Here is an 18,987-nt window from a genome sequence, read left to right as displayed (position 1 = left end):
GCACCCCGCACAGCCAAGCTTGACCCCAATGCTAGGGAAACAGGGTGTTCCCTGGTACTTACGCTCCTGGCGCAGCTCTTCATGCACCCGACACCCCAACATCAGAGGGGATATTTTGGGAGTCTTGCGCTCGGCGCACCATAACCCACGTCTGACGCATCCAAGTCAAAGACTTTACGCCCAGTGTGAATCAACCTAAGACTCTCTACCTCATTTGTGCCCAAAGCGGGACTTCCTATGCTAAACACATATGAAAGTGTGGCCCCCTACCAGGGTCGTGCCCAGCACATACCTCTCTGCGCCCAGTGTGATCTTAGCAGAGACTCACACCACCAACTTATTGATATTGTGCCAAGCGCGCCTCAACTCGCACTCGACGCTTTTCAACCAAGGACTCAAATTCAAGCTCCTGCCCGACGCGAGCGAGATATTTGACTCTCTATCAAAAGCTTGCCAACGCCATGAATGCGCACTCGATGCAAGTTCAAAACCAGCACATCTAACTCACGATTTTCATCAAATCTTACATTTTCAACAATCCTCAACACATACAAGCTACAACCAAACCAACACTAAGCACCAACAATGCCAAAACGAACACCGAAAACAACATGTAACAACTTTCATTCCCATATCTTCCCATTTCTCAAAACTAGCCAAAACCCACTTTTCAATTTCAAAAACCTACAAATTGATCAACACTCATCTATATTTCAATGCAAATCCAGCTCAATGATTCAACAAACAAGCAAAGTGAAATTCCCTAATCTGTTATTTCAAAGCTCAAAAGAATCGCCAAAAGAAATCCAAGAGAAACAGGATAGAGAAGAAGAGAAACGCAGAGAAGAACGGGAATGTTCCAACCTTGGGAGCTTGAGACTTCCTTCAACCAGCAAAGCTCAACCTTAGGAAAAAGAAAGGAAGATTTTTTAGAAGAGAGGAAATGAGAATGAAGAAGGGACAACAAGAAATGAGTCCACAGGGCATTACAATTTGACTCTTCATGTTTATGTTTATAAAGATACTCATTATTTCAAAATATATTACATATATATTCTTGAAAATTCTCCCTTCAAGTTTTATGGATAAAACTTAGAAATCTCTTCCTAACAAATTTTACAGATGAAACTCATAAACCCCTCCCTTACAACTTTTTTGGCGCAACTTAGAAACTCTCCTTCATATGACCATCTCTCTCATTTAATGCATTGATCCTTGTACATATCGGGTAATTTTTCTCATTTCAAGAGTTTCTATTTATTGACATATAACATCCTAATCTTAAAATGAAAAAATATCTAAAATAAATACAATATATTTAAAGTCTAAATAATATCCTAAAAGAATTTATATCATCTAAACAATATCCCTTGTTGTCTTGGATGCTCATCACAATCATCTAGTCATATTTTTACTTTTGCAGGATTTCTTGTCCATATTCTGTGAGTATTGTAATTGTCTTATATCAATCTTTGATACTTAAGTGAGAGGTCATTAAACTACATGAACCATGAGCTCTGATACCACTGTTGAGAACAAAAAATACTCCTTATCTTTTACGCGCAACAATGATGAGTAACATTATATGTTCCTAAAAATTGTCGCTTTAAGTTTTGTAGGTGAAACTTGAAAATCGCACCTCATAAGTTTTATGGGTAAAACTTAGAAAACTCCACCTCAAAAGTTTTAATATCTATTTATTAACCTAACATCCTAATCTTAAAAGAAAAATAAATCTCTAAAATAAATACAATATATTTCAAGTTTAAATAACATCCTAAAAGAATCAATATCTTTAAAATTTTAAATAATATCTTAAATATTTATATTTGAATTATTTTTTCCAACAAATATATGTCGTGAATAATTCATACTTACTCACAATATGACAAAGACTCACACTCAATTAATACGATATTTGTTGATATTAGTCAAGGTCAAACAACTTCAATAACATGATATTTGTTGTATAGTTAGAGGACAAATAACATTTTTCCTTCGATCACACTCTTGAGAAATAAATGCATTAGTAGATGTAAATTGCAACTCAATAACATAATTATCTTTTATTGGAGAATAGAGGTATTTTAATCACATAAGATTATTTTAACATGAAAAATTATATATTTAATTATTTTTTCTTATGTGTATTACCTTAAATGTCAAACAATATATTAAGGAGTTTAGTTCAAGTGGTTGTTGTACTTGGGCATTGTATGAGTTGTTGTAATTCTCTAGTATCACGTTCAATAACTCAGGTAAAAAGATGATAAATATATGAAATATACAAAGTATTTGGTTAAAATATAATTATAATTAAAATAGTTTTTAGTTTTATAATGAAAAAAATAATATATGTATTCACTGTAAGTTTTTTTTTTTACATTCACTAGACATGACTACTAAATTCTTATTAAATTATAAATTAAAATAGACATGTATAATGAGTTTGTAAGTTTTAAAATAACTACATTAAAAATTATATCAATAATATTTTTTCATTAATTGATAATATAAAAATTTATAGGGTCAATTTGATGGTCAAGATATGATAGATAATTATCCTATCATGTTATAATTTGTTAATTACAAGATATGATAATCTTATCTTATCATGTAGATCTAGTTTACTTTTTATGCCAAAGGGAGAAACTAGATTAGAAAAAAACATGATAAAAAATTAGTTATAATGTCTCTTCTTTATATACACTATATCAAATATTATATTATAATAAAACATAACATATATATATAATATTAATTTATACAATACAATGTACCATCCAACCTTGGCGAATCGAGCTAGGCCCCACCATAATCCTATCATGCTAAACTCATCACACAATAACCCTCAAATATCACCTAGGTGTCAATTAGGAAATAACCTACCATCAAATCCTATAAATCTCGGAACACAATAATAGGAGCATGCTTGCAAATATTGTGCAATGTTATTTTCCTAAAATCATGCTACACTAAAAAATGACCTATATACAGGGTACTAAGTATCATCTAAACCTAACCCTAATTCTTAACCTAGATTCTCCTCTAACTTGAGCATCAAAGTGTTTTTATAGGTGCCCCCACCATTGCGGATAATGGGGAAACAAGGGCATCACCCTTGTTGTAGAAGCACTTGCAAATTCTAGAGAGAACATTTGGCGCCCATCATGGGACCAAAGTAAAACTATCCTCCAGCCACACATGGTTTCCACTCGAAATTAAACAATGAACAATATGGTAAGAACCTCCACAACAAACAACAACAAAGTCCCTAAACAACAACCTCTTGCCTTAGCAACCACTATAACCTCACCTGTGGAACCTGGGGTAACTTTTACCACCACCCGCTTACTCCATCATCCAATGTCAAACTGCTACAACGAATAGAGACCATGCACAAACATGATGAGGAAGCCTTGGCTACTCTTCGCCAACAACATAAAGCCAATCACATATGCTACAAGGTCAATCACACATGATACGAGCAAGAACTCCATACCTTATGTCGAGAATGAAACGATCGACACTCGCCCAAGAACTAACATCCCCACAATTAAGGAGTACACTCCCTTTAGATCACCTTGAGACACACGTACCACTTAGGAATCCGATCTCGATGAAGAGAGTCGTTCCCCCTCTCAAATCCCCTTTGGACAACTCATTGGCAAACATTGTGAATACCCTTTTACCAATACCATAGTCAACACCCCATTTTCCCGAGGATGAAAACACCTCATTATGAAAGTGTACAACAATTTGACCTATCCGAATGAGCACTTAGTTGCATATGAAACTGGGAGGCATCTTCATACCAAGGAGGATGTGGTTATGTGCAAGATTTTTTCCCACCATTATTGAAGGTCCTGCGCTTTTTGATACATGTGTTTATCGATGTTCAACATACCTAGTTATGTTGTCCTTAAGCAATTATTTAGAGCGCAATTCTTCACTAACCGACCCCAAAAAACTTGCACATTGGTTTTATTCAACTTAAGGTAATATGACTATGAATTGCTTCAGACCTTCATAGAGAGATTCTCCACAGTCACCAACAAAATACAGGACCTTCATCCTTAAGTCTCCCTAACTGTCATGTTGAACGCACTAAAAGAAGGATCTTTCTCAAATGACCTCTATTAACATGCACTGAGGGACATGAATGATCTAAGAACCTGGGTCATTAGTTTCATCCAAATGGAAGAGCATGAGGCAAGTTGTTGCAAAAGTTGGCCTTCAACCAACATCAAGGATGACACCCATAAGTCGAACATATTGCACCCTCAAAATGATAGAAAATTCAAAAATGGTTGACCCTCCAAACCACTGAGGTACAACAACTACACCATTTTGGTCGCCCCTTTCAAGAGTGTGTTTGAGGAAGCCTTCAACACTTAAATACTTGCTCCCCTTGAGCCTGCCCAACCTCATGGAGTTGTTGATCATGGCAAGTATTGCAAATATCACAAGATCGTCGATCACATAATCAAAGAGTGTTGAGCCCTCTCTGATAAAATTGAAGAACTTATCCAAGCTAGCTATCTCAAGTAGTTCATACAACAAGACAATTGTTGTGAAGACCACCCTAAAAGTTGAGCATGAAGTTTGGAGAGAGATAATCGACATCGACAAGATAGATGTAACCGTAGTTAGGGATGAGAATAAGTTAGGCCTTAAACAGCAGTCTATGATCTGACCTGACCTATTTAATAAAAAGGTCAAGTTTAAACTTTTAAAAAAGTCTATTTATATAAAATGTCAGACTCAGACTTATAGAAAAGCTTGTTAGGCTTGATAGGCTAACCTATTTATTTATATAATACAATAAAAATTTAACATATATATATATATATATATATATATATATTATTAAAAATATAAATAAATAAATAAATTTATAAAATATCAATATTTTAAATTTTTTATACATTTTTTTTCATTATAAGTTTATAAGCTTACGACTTGCGTATGAGTGTATATCAATATACTTGGTTACACACAGGGACGGATCTAGGTTCTCTACAGTGGGGGCACTTGCCCCCACTTCCATTTCATACATGCATTTTTTTATTTAAAAATAATAATATATTTAAAAAATAAAAATTATATTTTAATAAAATCAACATATATATTTAAATTATCATATGTATAAAATATAAATTTGGAGGAAATATTCATTTATTTGATGTTTGTCAAATTCTTGAAGAAGATTAATTCTCTTATGTGATAAAGAATATTTCTTAATAACGAATCAATTTTAAAAAAAAGTTTAATTATAATATATATATATATATATATATATCTTAATACTCATATATATAATATAATATGTTAAAAAATCAATTTTTGATAAAATAAAATTTGCAGCATATATGTTTAGCTTTTGTGTTTTCTATTTATTATATACGTTGATTGAAAAAAATCAAAATAGGAAATATCGAAAGATTTATGTTGTATTTAGAATTTTTATTTTAAAATATATTTTAAAATAAACTATCATCTAAAAATACATATTAGATATTAAAATCATGTTTATATCATAAATAAATTAAACTTGATTTTTATAAAATTTAACATATTTATTTTTATGTTTTTTAATTAGTGTTAAATTATTATAAATTAGGTCTTTAGAATTGTAGTTCTAATCAAATACTTAAAAAATGTTTATGACAGATAAATAAGTCATACTTAGGATATATATTTTTTTAAAAAGTTATATTCAAACCTACTAAATTATAAGATAATCTAGTATGACCTAATTTATTTTTATCTTTAATTGTAATCATAGATATAAAAACTTGTAAAAAATAATTATGATATATATTTATACTTTTAAAAATTATATGTATAATTTTTAATACTACAAATATATGAATAAATATTATTGCCCCCACTATCTAAAGTTTCTGGATCCGTCACTGGTTACACATTAATTATTTCTTCAATAAAAAATGATTCAATTTTTCTTATATATTTATTTTAAAATTTTAATTTTAATAACATTGAGTAAACTATATTTTAAAAATAATTTTGTTGATTTTAAAAAATTAAGTTTATTAACCTAATTAACATTAATAATTTACATAGGCTAACAGGCCAGGTCAAGCCTATAAGAAAAAGCCTATGATAGATAATAGGTCAAAGTTAATTTATACTTTAATTTTGTAGAACAGGCATAGTCTATATATTCAAAGTCTGACCTAACCTAACCTATTCTCATCCCTAATCACAACCCCCCAAGAAAGGACACTAATAACCAGGGCAACAACGATGATAAAGTTAGAGGAATCATACACACAACCATTAATGGGTTTGTAGGCGACGACCCCACTAGCTCTTCATGCAAAAGACATCTTAAAACCATCAATAGTGTCACTATTTCACATGGTAAGTCACCTAGATCATTGCCTCTGATTACTTTTACTAATGACGATTTCTTAGGCATGAACCCTAATAAGGTCAATGCCATGATCATTACAACATATATCTCTAATTGGGAAGTGTAAAAGACCCTCATAGATCAAAGTAGCTTGATTGACATCCTATTCTATAACAATTTTCTCCATATGTAACTACCCCACGATTTCATCCAACCATACGACAAACCCTTGTTGGGGTTTGTAGACGAAGAAGTCATCACAAAAGGCTACATAAAACTTCTAACTAAGTTCGGTAACAATAAATACACACAGTCATTAACTGTGAAATTTTTGTTGGTAGAGGTCGTGACTTCCTACAATATCATACTCGACTGACCCTCCTTAAACGCTCTAGGAGTTGTGGTGTACATCCACAACCTCATCTTGCCATGAAATCCTTGATGATGGTAAAATAGCCACAATTTGAGTCGATAAGCACATGACATGGAAATACTATGTCGAAAGCTTGGAGATCACTCCAAAACACACAACCAACCTAACCATTTTTGACCTTACAACGTCGCAAAACCTCTTATTCAAATTAACGCATGCAATGATGAATTATGTACTTTTCTTCATATCATAGTTTTTTTTCTCTTTCCTTAATAAAGTGTTTATGGCTAAAAAGGTTTTGACGAGACACCCCAAAACAAGTATAATTTTTCCATATCAATAAAAGTTCTTCATTTGAATTGACATTTATATATATATATATATGTATATATATATATATATATATATTTGTATGTATATATGTATATAACATGTATGTCACATGAATTTTCGAGTTCACAAGTGATGTCCAAGCAACCGTACTCTCGCTTCCTTACAATTTCACACGTGATGTTTGAGGCTCTTGCGTCCTTACAATTTCATATGTGATGCATAAGCAATCATGCTCTTGTGTCCTTACAATTTCACACACAATGTCTAAGCAACCATGCTTCCGCGTCCTTACAATTTCACATGCGGCATCCGAGATACCATGCTCTCGCATCTTTACGACTTCACACGCGATGTTTGAGCAATCACGTTCTCATGTCCTTACAATTTAACACTCAATGTCTGACCAAAAATGTTCTCGTATTTTTGCACAATCAGGCACACCACACAATAAGAACACCTTCACCATGTCATGGCACAAAAACTAAAACAATACACATGAAAATATCAGTATAAAAACATCATGCACCAAGCACACATCCAAGTCAACTTCAACACATGTCTACAAAATTACATCAATCAAACAAGAAAATCATTCACCATCTGCTTATCTATTTTTTTTGCTAGCGACTACAGGACTTTCACCTTCCTTGTTCAACATTGGTTCACCGACCACCAACGCTTATATCATCAGCAGCAACCCCTTCACAAGTAGCCTGCATAGTAACAACTTCTTCCACAGTATCAGCCACCACGCCACCCCTGGGCATGGATGCCTCTTCATTCAAATCAATAATTGTCTTTTTCTTAAATCTCACCCTTTCCACAGGCACCTCCAGCATAGCATCAACCTCCTCCTCGTTTGAAATAGCTTCCTCATCCACAAGCTCTCCCTTGAATATGTCAAAATCAACATTCAACCTAACTCAAGGAAACTCTAGAGTAAAAAATGTTATCTGGTGCACAACCTTATAAAACCTTTTCAAATGATCCTCACAAATAGCCTTTTTAGTTGTCAACAACTTATCCTTAGTCGCCTAAAGTTTCTTCGCCACATCCTTCTTGTCATCTAGAATCTGGCCTATTTCGAGAGCAAGGGCACCCACCTGTTGGGCCCGATTGTCCACCTTTTGCACCACCATAGTATGATATTGTCCGCTTTGGGCCCAAGCCTTGGGCCCGCACGGTTTTGTTTTTGGGCTCCTTCCCAAAAGGCCTCATACTATGTGGAATGGTGGACACTTATAAACTAGCCAATGTTCCTTCATTTTACCGATGTGGGACTTGGGATGAATCCCAACAAACCTCCCCTCAGACCAAGGACCACATGTCTCGTGATCTCCTCCCCTCAAGCGATAATCCGTCACCATCTTGTACCGCCGTTAACTCTACGGGACACGCCGCCTGAACACCACACCATCTTGTACCGCCGTTAACTCTACGGGACACGCCGCCTGAACACCACAATATCAGGAAGACTTTCGACACAAGGCACCAAGTTCGAATCTCCATCGCGAGGCACAACACTGAGGGTCTTCCCGCATCAAACCCAGACGAACCGTTGGCTCTGATACCACTTGTTGGGCCCGATTGTCCACCTTTTCCTCCACCATAGTATGATATTGTCCGCTTTGGGCCCAAGCCCGCACGGTTTTGTTTTTGGGCTCCTTCCCAAAAGGCCTCATACTATGTAGAATGGTGAACACTTATAAACTAGCCAATGTTCCTTCATTTTACCGATGTGGGACTTGGGATGAATCCCAACACCACCTCGTCCATAAGCCTGTTTCGATCGATAAGGCTCAGCTATAAGTTTGCACACTTCAATCGATTGCGCCTCTTTCTCCTTCAACAATTCTTTCTTCTTCTCCTCCTCTATACGAGTGCACCTTGCTAGCTCTGCCTTTAACAACTTAATCTCTTTTTCCCTCGCAGTGATTTGCTCCACTTCATGCTCCTTCTCTTTAAGTTGCCTTTTCAACATCGCAAATGCTCCTTGAGCTCGACACCCCATTCGCTCCCTCGCCCTCACCATAGTAACAAAAGCAATCATAGCTTCTTATTGTGCCATGTAAGACGTGAACACCCGTGCATTCACCATACACACTAGGGCTTGGCACCTTTCCACTTAGCTTATGGTACTCACCCACTTATTCTTCTAAAAGTCAACAATCTCCATTGACCAACTTTGCATCACTCGAGCAACATCCAACCCCTCAACTGGTCTTGCACTTTCTACCATATATGCCGATCAAACTCACCTAACCTCATCGCCACAAAACAACCGGTCGTCAGCTTCCCCACACTCTATAACAACCATACAATAGATATGAGAACACATGATCCAATCATCACACCTCTCCCTAAGGAACACCACAAGCCAACACCATCTTTCCAAAATCCTCACCTACTTCTGCAACTGTAGCGTCATCACCAAGATTGACTCACTGAATCACCCAATCAATGAACAATATGGGACCTTACCCCTTTTCTTCATTTCCCTTTGCCACATCAGAATCGGACATTATCTTTGGCTTTTCCTAACCCGTAACCACCCACACAATAGAATGCTCAGTCAAACTCACCACCTTCTAACAAAAATATTTGAATATATTTTTAATCAAATAATGCTACTATTTGTTAGTATATATATATATATATATTGTGCATGTTGTATAACTAATAACATCTTTAATGATCATATTTGTAATAGAAGTTTCAAATATAAAATCAATAATGAAAACACATGGCAGTACTGTCAAATAATTTGCATTGACCTTTGTAAAAAATATGCAATACTTACAATCGTTGATTTTAATAAATTATTCCTCCAAACTATTTATAAAATTATTTTGCAAAACTATTCTTTCCAAGCTCAAATATAACTAAAGTTAGCAAATTTATGCGTTAATTAAAAAATTAGTTAACATTATTTAGTTTTGTTAATTTTAATTAAATTTTTTGTTTTATATATTATCCTCATCAGAACTTGATTTTAAGAATACAAAATATTTATTTTAAATAAGATTTTAATTAATAAAGATATTTTAGACATATAACATTAAGTATAAAATGAGTGAAAATTTATTTTTATTTAAATATAAAATTTATGAAATTTATTTTGCTCGTATTATATTTAGAAATGAGTAATTTATATTTATTTCTTATTAAGTCAATACTCATTTGTTAAAATAAACTCAACTTCTTTGACTTACTTAGAGCTTGATGCATGTCTCGATCTATACATGCATTAGGCTAAATAATTTGAGTCTTGGTTGTGCAAAATATCTAGATTAATCCATATTACAAAATTTGATTTATTTTAAGAAAAAAATCAAACCAATCCACTTTGTGAGCTCAATTAAGTGTCTCGATTCATTTTTACAAAGTAAATCAGCTCAATTTGAATTATTATTTTTTTAAAAAGAATTGATTCAAATACGGGTATAAAGTGGTTAACCATGTCAATCTAGTTTTGAAAATTTTGATAAATATTTTTAAAAATCAAATTGACCCACTTTATAAAAAATAAACTAGTTAACCAATCCACTTTTATATATATAAAAAATTGATTCAATTCAGTTCAGTTTTAATTTTTAAAAAATATGATTCATCGACACCTCTAACCTCAACATTAGTATTAGACATAAGATGATTTGATCTGTAATAAAATTATAACAAATAACATATAAAATTGATTGATTTATGATGAAGTCTAATAATATTTTTTAATACAAATTGTTTTGTGAATGAAACATCACTATGTTAGACAATTGAGTTTTGTTAGTTAACTCGAGTTTCATTAGAGGGTGTTAGTATAATGAGAAAATCACCAAAAACTCAAAGAATTTTGCTAAAAGTATAAGTCAAATGATGAATAATTATGATTTGTTTGGATCAATTTATCTATATACACTTATAAGAGAGAAAACAAGAAGAAGAAATATAACGGATTTCCTATAAGTTAAAATTAGCTTATATACAATTTTTTAAAAAAAATATATCTTGTAAAAGTTACAACGAGTCAATTTTACAAATTAATTTATGCATAAATTAATTTTAATTTATAGAAAAATTTATTTAATTTTTCTTTCTTATTTTATTCCCTTACAAATGTTTATAAAGAAATTTATCCAAACATATCCTTAAAAATTGAGTCTTCATCTTAAAAAAAAATCATTTATTAAGACTTAAATCCAAAATTTTAATTAAAAAATTTAAGTTCAATTATACAATTGGTTCGGTTGGTGTATATTTAAATATTCAATAATGAGTGAGTAAAGTAAAAGAAAAAAAATGAATGTCATCCTTAAAATATTTCCCTCTCTCCAAATAGTTTCTAATGATTAAAATTTTATAAGCAATCCATTCAAATATTGTAAATCATGTTAGTTTCTTAACATATGCCAAATGAATGAATATTTGAATTGGACATAATGCATACAATCTTAGGGGTGTATTAGATTAGGATTTTCAAGGACTTTTTTAGTTTAAAAAAATCTTGCGGATTTTAAAAGACTTTGTAAGATTTTCATGACTTTTAAGACTTTGTAGGATTTTACAAGACTTTAAATCAATATTTTAATAGATTCTGCAAGACTTTTAAATCAGGATTTTAATGAATTCTGTAGGATTTTGTAGAATTTTCGTGGACTTTTGACATATGATAAGATTTCAAATTTTTTTCATACATTCAAATTTAAAGAGTCAAAGACAAAAATAACAAAAAATAACAATGTCTAAATAAATAATAGTAATAATAATAATAATAATAATAATAATTTTCTATAATATCTTATCCTCTTAAATAACATTCACCCGCATTCTCCATTTGAATTACTAAAATAATATATGTTGTAAACTAGTTATATAAATAATTATGGATAAGAGACAAAATCAGTAAAATTATATTATTATTTTTAGAAGCACATCAATCATACAAGATCAAATATATCTTGGCTATCCAAATAGATCAAATACCCCACCCATTGTAAAAAACATGTAAAAACAGAAATATAGAAACATAAGATAATTTTTATATTAAAAAAATCAGTTATTCGATACTGAGAAAATATTTAGATATATAAATTTTTTTATATATAAACGGAAGTATTTAGATATAGAGAATATATATATATATATATTAGTATTTTAGTTATATATTATATGATAATTTTTTAACAATATTTATAAATATAAATTATTCTAAAAAATTAGATACTACAATGTCTTATGTTAATTTTCTTTTTTAAAAATATAAAAAAATCCTAACTTCATAATATAAAAATTAAAAGAAAAATTCATAATAAATAAAATAAAATAATTGTTGAGTCATAAAAGGAGGAGAGATAAGAGTAACAAACTTAAGGGAAGGAGAGAGATCGCAGTTTTTATATGCAGAGAGGGTTCTTCCCCCAACTAAGATCCATTTTCATCTCATTCTACTAACAGAAACCCTAACTCAAATTCATCTTTATATATATATATATATATATATATATATATATATATATATATATATTGTAGAGATCATGATATCAACTTCATCTTTCACCTTTCTCTTTTCTTGACGTATATTATAAAAAAATTATCATTTAAAATTTGAAATTTCAAGCATTTTTTTTGTATTATATAAAGGAACAAATTTAACTAAATAGAATAAAATAGAGTAAGTCAATTAAAGAGAACGACGAGAAAAATAGAGCAAGTCAATGACACTATCATTTACATATCAGAGTTTCACAAAATAGAAGAATGGAATGGAAACAATACTACAATATTATATATGAGCAATGAACAATAGTGCAGTATTATTAGCAGAGAAAAAATGGAGAAGACGGGAGTATAGAAAAAAAAAGATGAAAAACTCACTTGAAAATTCTTGAAGCACTGGAAAAGTCACTTCAAACAATCCTCCAAAATTCGATGAGTTTGGATGGGATTGTTTTATGAATTTGGTATTTATAGATAACACTAAAAAGTCATTCAAAATCCTTAGAACACAACAACCCTTTAAAATCCTTATATTTTTTAATACCAACGATTTGTTTTTAAGTTGTAAAAAATTTCAAATGAATACCAATGAATTTTAATGAACTCTTTAAAAAATCTTGAAAATCCAGATTGAATACCACTAAATTATTTTTAAATGACATAAAATCTGATTGAATACTAATGGATTTTTTTACTCAAAAAAGATCTTTTAAAATCCTATGAAATCCTAAACCAATACACCATTATTATTGTAATTTTGATAGATAAAATAATAATAAATATTTAATACTTAAAAGGTAACTTATATAATTTCATTTAAGTATTATTTAAGAAAAAAAAATAATAGTTGATGAACCAAATTGATGATTTACTATAAAAAAAAACTAATATAAAATAATTTCACTCATAGTACTGATAAAAAAAAAATATTAATTATAAATGAAAAAATAAATGAATATCGTACCCTAACTTAAAGAGGATTAAATGCTAAATAAAATTTATCTACTATATTCTCAACCACTTAAACAGGAAACCCTACAGTAGATTCCGTCGCATACATTTAATTTGATTTGGGTCCAAAAAGTGGCACAAAAATAGTCGTGGCGTGATCACAAATTTAAATTCAACCATTCAAGGCTTGACTAAACGAGATGCCGTTTCTTCCGAGACACGCACATCGTAACATAACTTTCCAAACCTTTGACAATCGACGACAACAACCCGAACCTGTGTACAGTGTACACGACACAAGCGAGCATAAACGGCACTGTAACTGGTTTAACAGTCATCAACATTTACAACACAGTTAAATTCCAAATCTCGTAACCTTTCTATATAAAAACCACGCTTATGACACAAACGTAGCATTATAGCAGTACCCATTAGACCAATTCCTCCTTTGACGAACTCTTCCAACATGAAGACTCGCACCTCTGCGAAAATCTCCGCAACATGGATTCCCATTTTCTCTGTGTTTTCCTTCATTCTGGGCATGCTCATCACAAGCAGGTCTCTCTCTCGCTAAAAGCTTCACTTTTGAGCTTCAAGTTGGAAACTTGGGTTTCTGGGTTTTGGTTTTTTTGAAAATTTTAACTTTATCGTCCGATCCTGGGAATTTCTCTTGCTGCAGGATGTGGGACCCACCTGAATCAAACGGGTTGCTTATTTCGCAGCATCAACGGGACCAACAACTTCAAGTGATCTCAGGGGACTGCGCTACCAAGAAGGTATGCTTCTATTTCTTGTTCAAATTGTTTCAAATTGTTTTGTTTTGATTTTTCATTTTTGAAATCTCCTTGCTTTTCTCCCTTCAGATGCAGCCAAAGGATGCAGTGAGCGAATTAGAGAAGACCCATGAGGCCATTCAGTGAGTGCCACCTGGAATGAATCTGTTTCAGTTTCTCTAGATTTGTTTGAAATTGGGGGTTATTTTTATTTTTTAAAATAATAATAATTGGTGTTTGTTTTAATTTCTTGGGAGGCGTGTCAGAGCTCTAGACAAGCAAGTTTCCGTGCTTCAGATGGAGTTAGCAGCAGCTAGGAATTCTCGTGAAAATGGGATCTTGGATTCAAATGCTTCATCCACCACCTCGGGGTCCTCCATGGAAGGTACTCCTAGGAAGAAGGCTTTTATAGTGATTGGCATAAACACAGCTTTCAGTAGCAGGAAGCGGCGTGATTCAGTTAGAGAGACTTGGATGCCTCAAGGTAAAAAAAAAAAGTGTTTCTTTGGAGTCAGCTTGGTCCTCCCCTTATAATGGCACACCCCTATTTTTAAGGGGATGATAATTCTAATTAGTTTCTAAAGTGTTATGGTTCTCTTTCACGTTTTGATCAGGTGAACAACTTCTTCAACTGGAACGAGAGAAGGGAATTGTTATCAGATTCATGATTGGCCACAGGTAATTCGGTTGAAGTCAGCTGCATGAAATTAAAAAGACAAAATTTGGTGTGAGTCAGGAGAGAATTATAATAACACCTTGAGAAAATAATGGAACCTTTTCAGTTAATATGATAACACAAAAAGATCGTTCCTGTTTGTTTGCCAGAACAAGGTTGTCTCTGTTAATACCACTTGTGTAACTGGTAGATAAAAAAATGGGCAGCTTTCAAATGGTCATGCATAACAACCAAATATTGGTTAGTAGAATCTTTACCATGGATTATTACGGCTCTTGAATGCTTACCTTAAAAAACCATGGTTCACCACAAAAGTGGCTTCTAATGTCAGTTGGATACCTCTGCAGCCCTTTGTTTTGTACACCCAAGTTAATCCATTGCTAGTTAGAGGGAGATGCTGCACTTGTATCTGGGGAGTGTAATAATCGAAGACTCTTGACAGCATACCTATTTAATGTTCTCTCTTCCTTTGAAGTTTGAATGCACACTAATATTGCATAATTTCTCTCTTAATATCAATACTCGTTTAAGATAATGACTTGATTTCTTTAGTCATTTTTTCTATTCCGTTTCCTTAATAGCCTGTACTGTGCCTAAAGTATAAACATTTTCAAATTTAGCTGTTAAAATGGTATTGGACCACTAGGGAGCCTGTTTTTAAGATATTGCGTTAATTAGAAAATGGTTTGACTATCCTAAGCTAGAGCTATGAAGTTAACTATGGGTGCTTATTGCACTACGATTTTCATGAAGTAGTTCAATTCTTCTCCACGAGTTTATCTTATGGCCTTGGAGGGTGTGGTGTATACTTTCTGTGTGATATGGAATGGGGATATGATAGTCACTTGGATGGATACAAGAAGTGTCCAACAGTGATGCTCCCGCAATTCAATTTAAAACATTCTAATTAACATGTATATTACCCTATCTGAAAGATGAAATATGCATATATGTGTTGCTACTTAATGGTACTAACATGGGTGATATTGCCGTTGTTGTCACAGTGCAACTTCCAACAGCATTCTAGACAGAGCTATTGATTCAGAAGAGGCCCAGCACAAAGACTTCCTTCGCCTAGTAAGGCAGATATTTGATTTTAATAAAAATAAAATTGTGTGAGAAAAACATTGTATAGTCTGGCAGGAGTGTGATATTTGATTCCAAATTATCTGTAGGAACACGTTGAAGGGTACCATGAGCTATCTGCAAAGACAAAAATTTTCTTTTCTACTGCAGTTGCAAAATGGGATGCTGATTTCTATGTCAAGGTGGATGATGATGTCCACGTCAATTTAGGTATAAGTATATGCTATTTTCTGATTCTTGTTTTCTTTCTTGTGTTTCCTTGCCATTTTTTCCTCCTCTATCCTATTTCTCTCCCTAATAAGATTTAATATTGTAACATATGCTGCTGTTTAGGTGTCCTGGCAACAACCCTTGCTCGTCATAGATCAAAACCCCGGGTCTACATTGGGTGTATGAAATCTGGACCTGTCCTTTCAAGAAAGTAAATCCACTGGACTTCTATGTGTGTGCATAAAATATTAGGAAAGAGGGTTCTCCTCTTCTATGCCCCTCATTGTGGCTTTGTTTTGTATTACAGGGATGTCAAATACCATGAACCTGAGTTTTGGAAGTTTGGCGAAGAGGGTAACAAATACTTTCGACATGCAACTGGGCAGATATATGCAATCTCTAAGGATCTGGCTACTTACATTTCCATCAACCAGTACGTATATGATTTTTCATGCAGAACTTACATGTGCCTTTTTCACTAGATAATTTATGCAGGAATAATCGAATCAGCCATTGTTTACTGTATTTGCTGCCAAAGATTTTTTTTTAATATGAAAGTAAGCCTTAAACTAGTTTTGTCTTGGTGCAGCATGATAGTTCATTAGTTCTGCATATTTTACTTAAAGCAAAATACTTATTTTGCATGATTTGATTAAAATAAGAAACCTTTTTTCATGACAACTTAAAATGTTCCTAATATGTAATCTCAGTTCGGTATCAGTCCATGTTTATATAACCAGTCAGAATCCTATATATTTATCATAGAATATTCTCTGGCATATAGAGATTTTATGTGGATCCTAATTATCTCTGCAGGCCGATTTTGCATAAATATGCTAATGAAGATGTCTCACTTGGTGCATGGTTCATTGGTCTTGAAGTTGAGCATATTGATGACCGCAATATGTGCTGTGGAACTCCTCCAGGTATATAACCTGATAATATTTAACGGTCAAACACTCTACTGCAATAAGTTCTGGCTCTTAGTACTAGTATTTGTGACTTTGTCTTGCTGTTTCTAATGACTGATTTCCCATACATTTGAAATTTTCAACAGTTGAAATCTCTTCTTGTATAGCTCCCATATCTCTCTCTTCAAGTTGTTCAAAAACACTATCATAAGAAAAAAAAAATGTAATAATTTTTAAAAAAAGTTTAAATTAGCTTAGGCATAAACTAGTTTTACCTTATGGAAAAACTTTTTCTTTGTACTTTTTTTATCTTAAAATTTAGAAGTACTTTTGAAGAAGTTTATTCAAATAATTCCTTGATAGAAGTTGCTTCAGATTGATAAGCTCGAAGAAGTCATTACTAAAATTTAAAGATGATCTGAAGTTCAACTAAGAATTTGTTTAAATATAAGTTTAAATTAAAGATCTTTTGAGAGTTTCTTTACTGAAAATAAAGATTTTTTTTTTGTTTGGCTGTGATTCTTATTTATTTACTTTTAATGTTTGCGTAGATTGTGAGTGGAAGGCGCAGGCAGGTAACATATGTGTTGCATCGTTTGATTGGAGCTGCAGTGGAATCTGCAAGTCAGTGGAGAAGATTAAATATGTGCACTCAAAGTGTGGTGAAGGGGATGGAGCTGTTTGGAGTGCTTTATTTTAGATCATTTCAAAGGAAGGTGGTTTTTTCTTGATGGGAGAGGGACTCATTATTTAACTGCAGCTGGAACAAAGGCAGTTTTCAGAATTGAGATTGAGCAAATTAATATAACACGAAAGATCTCTAAACTATTCAAAGCTGGTTGATCATTTTGGTGGAAGCTCAAGTTAGCTAGCAATTGCATGGATGTGGATTTGAGGGTACATATTTTGACTATACCTTCCAGCTAGTCTTGGTTTTTAGTGTGGGAGGTATGACAACTATTCTCGTTGTTGTTATGTAACAAGGCCTATTCTATTTTTATAATTTTAGTTTGTTCATTTTTTTTATTTTTTTTATTTTTTATTTTGGGGACAAGTTTGTTCATTTTATACCACTATTTTTGTTCATAGCTGGGCGAGATCGGCTATTATGCCCTTTGTAATGAAAAGCAATGTATTGATAGTTCTGCTTATGCGTTAAATGTGGTCCACTATTTTGATGTAATCAAAGGACAAACTTTAGAAACCGTAAATATTTATGTTTGATCATTTATTAATGATGATGGGCTTCAGAAAAATTATTTCCACCATAATAAATCTGAACCAAGAGTTAATCTCTGCAGCACTAATTTCTCTAAAGCAAAAATCTGGACCGTGCACTATCTTGATTTATGTGCAATTTTCAATGAAAGGTTGAGATTTTGCTGCATGGTTACTGAACGTGACTTAGCTGCAGAGGATCCCAAATCAATAAATCTCCAAGCCAGGGTCACCTGATTATGAGAAAGAAAAGCTAGAGAAGATATATATATATATCTCCAACTCTCCAAGCCAAAAATTTTATCCATGAATGATGACTATGACTGATCAATTTTTTAGAGACTAAAACATGAATTGACCAAAAATAAAAAATGCTTATGTGCCAACCACATGTTCGTCACGTTAGCAACACGTTGAACATGATGATCATTAGACAGCAAAGATGACTCGTCAAATGTTTAACAACAGTTCTAAATACAGACTTAAAGCAGAACTGAAAATTTTATGGTAGACTAGATCAATCAGATATTTTAAAGATTAATAGTAAACTCAACAAAAATGGAGAGGTTAAAAACATAACTAGTCCT

The 18,987-nt window shown here is 32.5% G+C and overlaps 1 protein-coding gene across 2 annotated transcripts; it reads left to right on the top strand.

Annotated features, from left to right (window-relative positions):
• Positions 1-13,815: 13,815 nt before the first annotated feature.
• Positions 13,816-18,342, top strand: LOC109797304 (beta-1,3-galactosyltransferase 7). Of its 2 annotated transcripts, none has more exons than XM_020357298.3 (11): positions 13,816-14,084; positions 14,206-14,302; positions 14,390-14,442; positions 14,557-14,783; positions 14,914-14,977; positions 15,980-16,052; positions 16,151-16,271; positions 16,395-16,482; positions 16,579-16,704; positions 17,088-17,197; positions 17,734-18,342. In XM_020357298.3, exons 1-11 carry the CDS (start codon positions 13,993-13,995, stop codon positions 17,880-17,882), a joined length of 1,200 nt encoding a protein of 399 aa, XP_020212887.1. In that variant the 5' UTR covers positions 13,816-13,992; the 3' UTR covers positions 17,883-18,342. The 2 variants fall into 2 exon arrangements, with proteins under 2 accessions (XP_020212887.1, XP_020212888.1); XM_020357299.3 differs by having other exon boundaries at positions 13,820-14,084; positions 14,566-14,783.
• Positions 18,343-18,987: the final 645 nt, after the last annotated feature.

Source organism: Cajanus cajan, chromosome 6, assembly GCF_000230855.2.
Source record: "Cajanus cajan strain Asha chromosome 6, NIPB_CcT2T_4, whole genome shotgun sequence".
Classification (NCBI taxonomy): Eukaryota; Viridiplantae; Streptophyta; class Magnoliopsida; order Fabales; family Fabaceae; genus Cajanus; species Cajanus cajan.
This window is presented reverse-complemented; position numbering and strand designations above follow the sequence as displayed.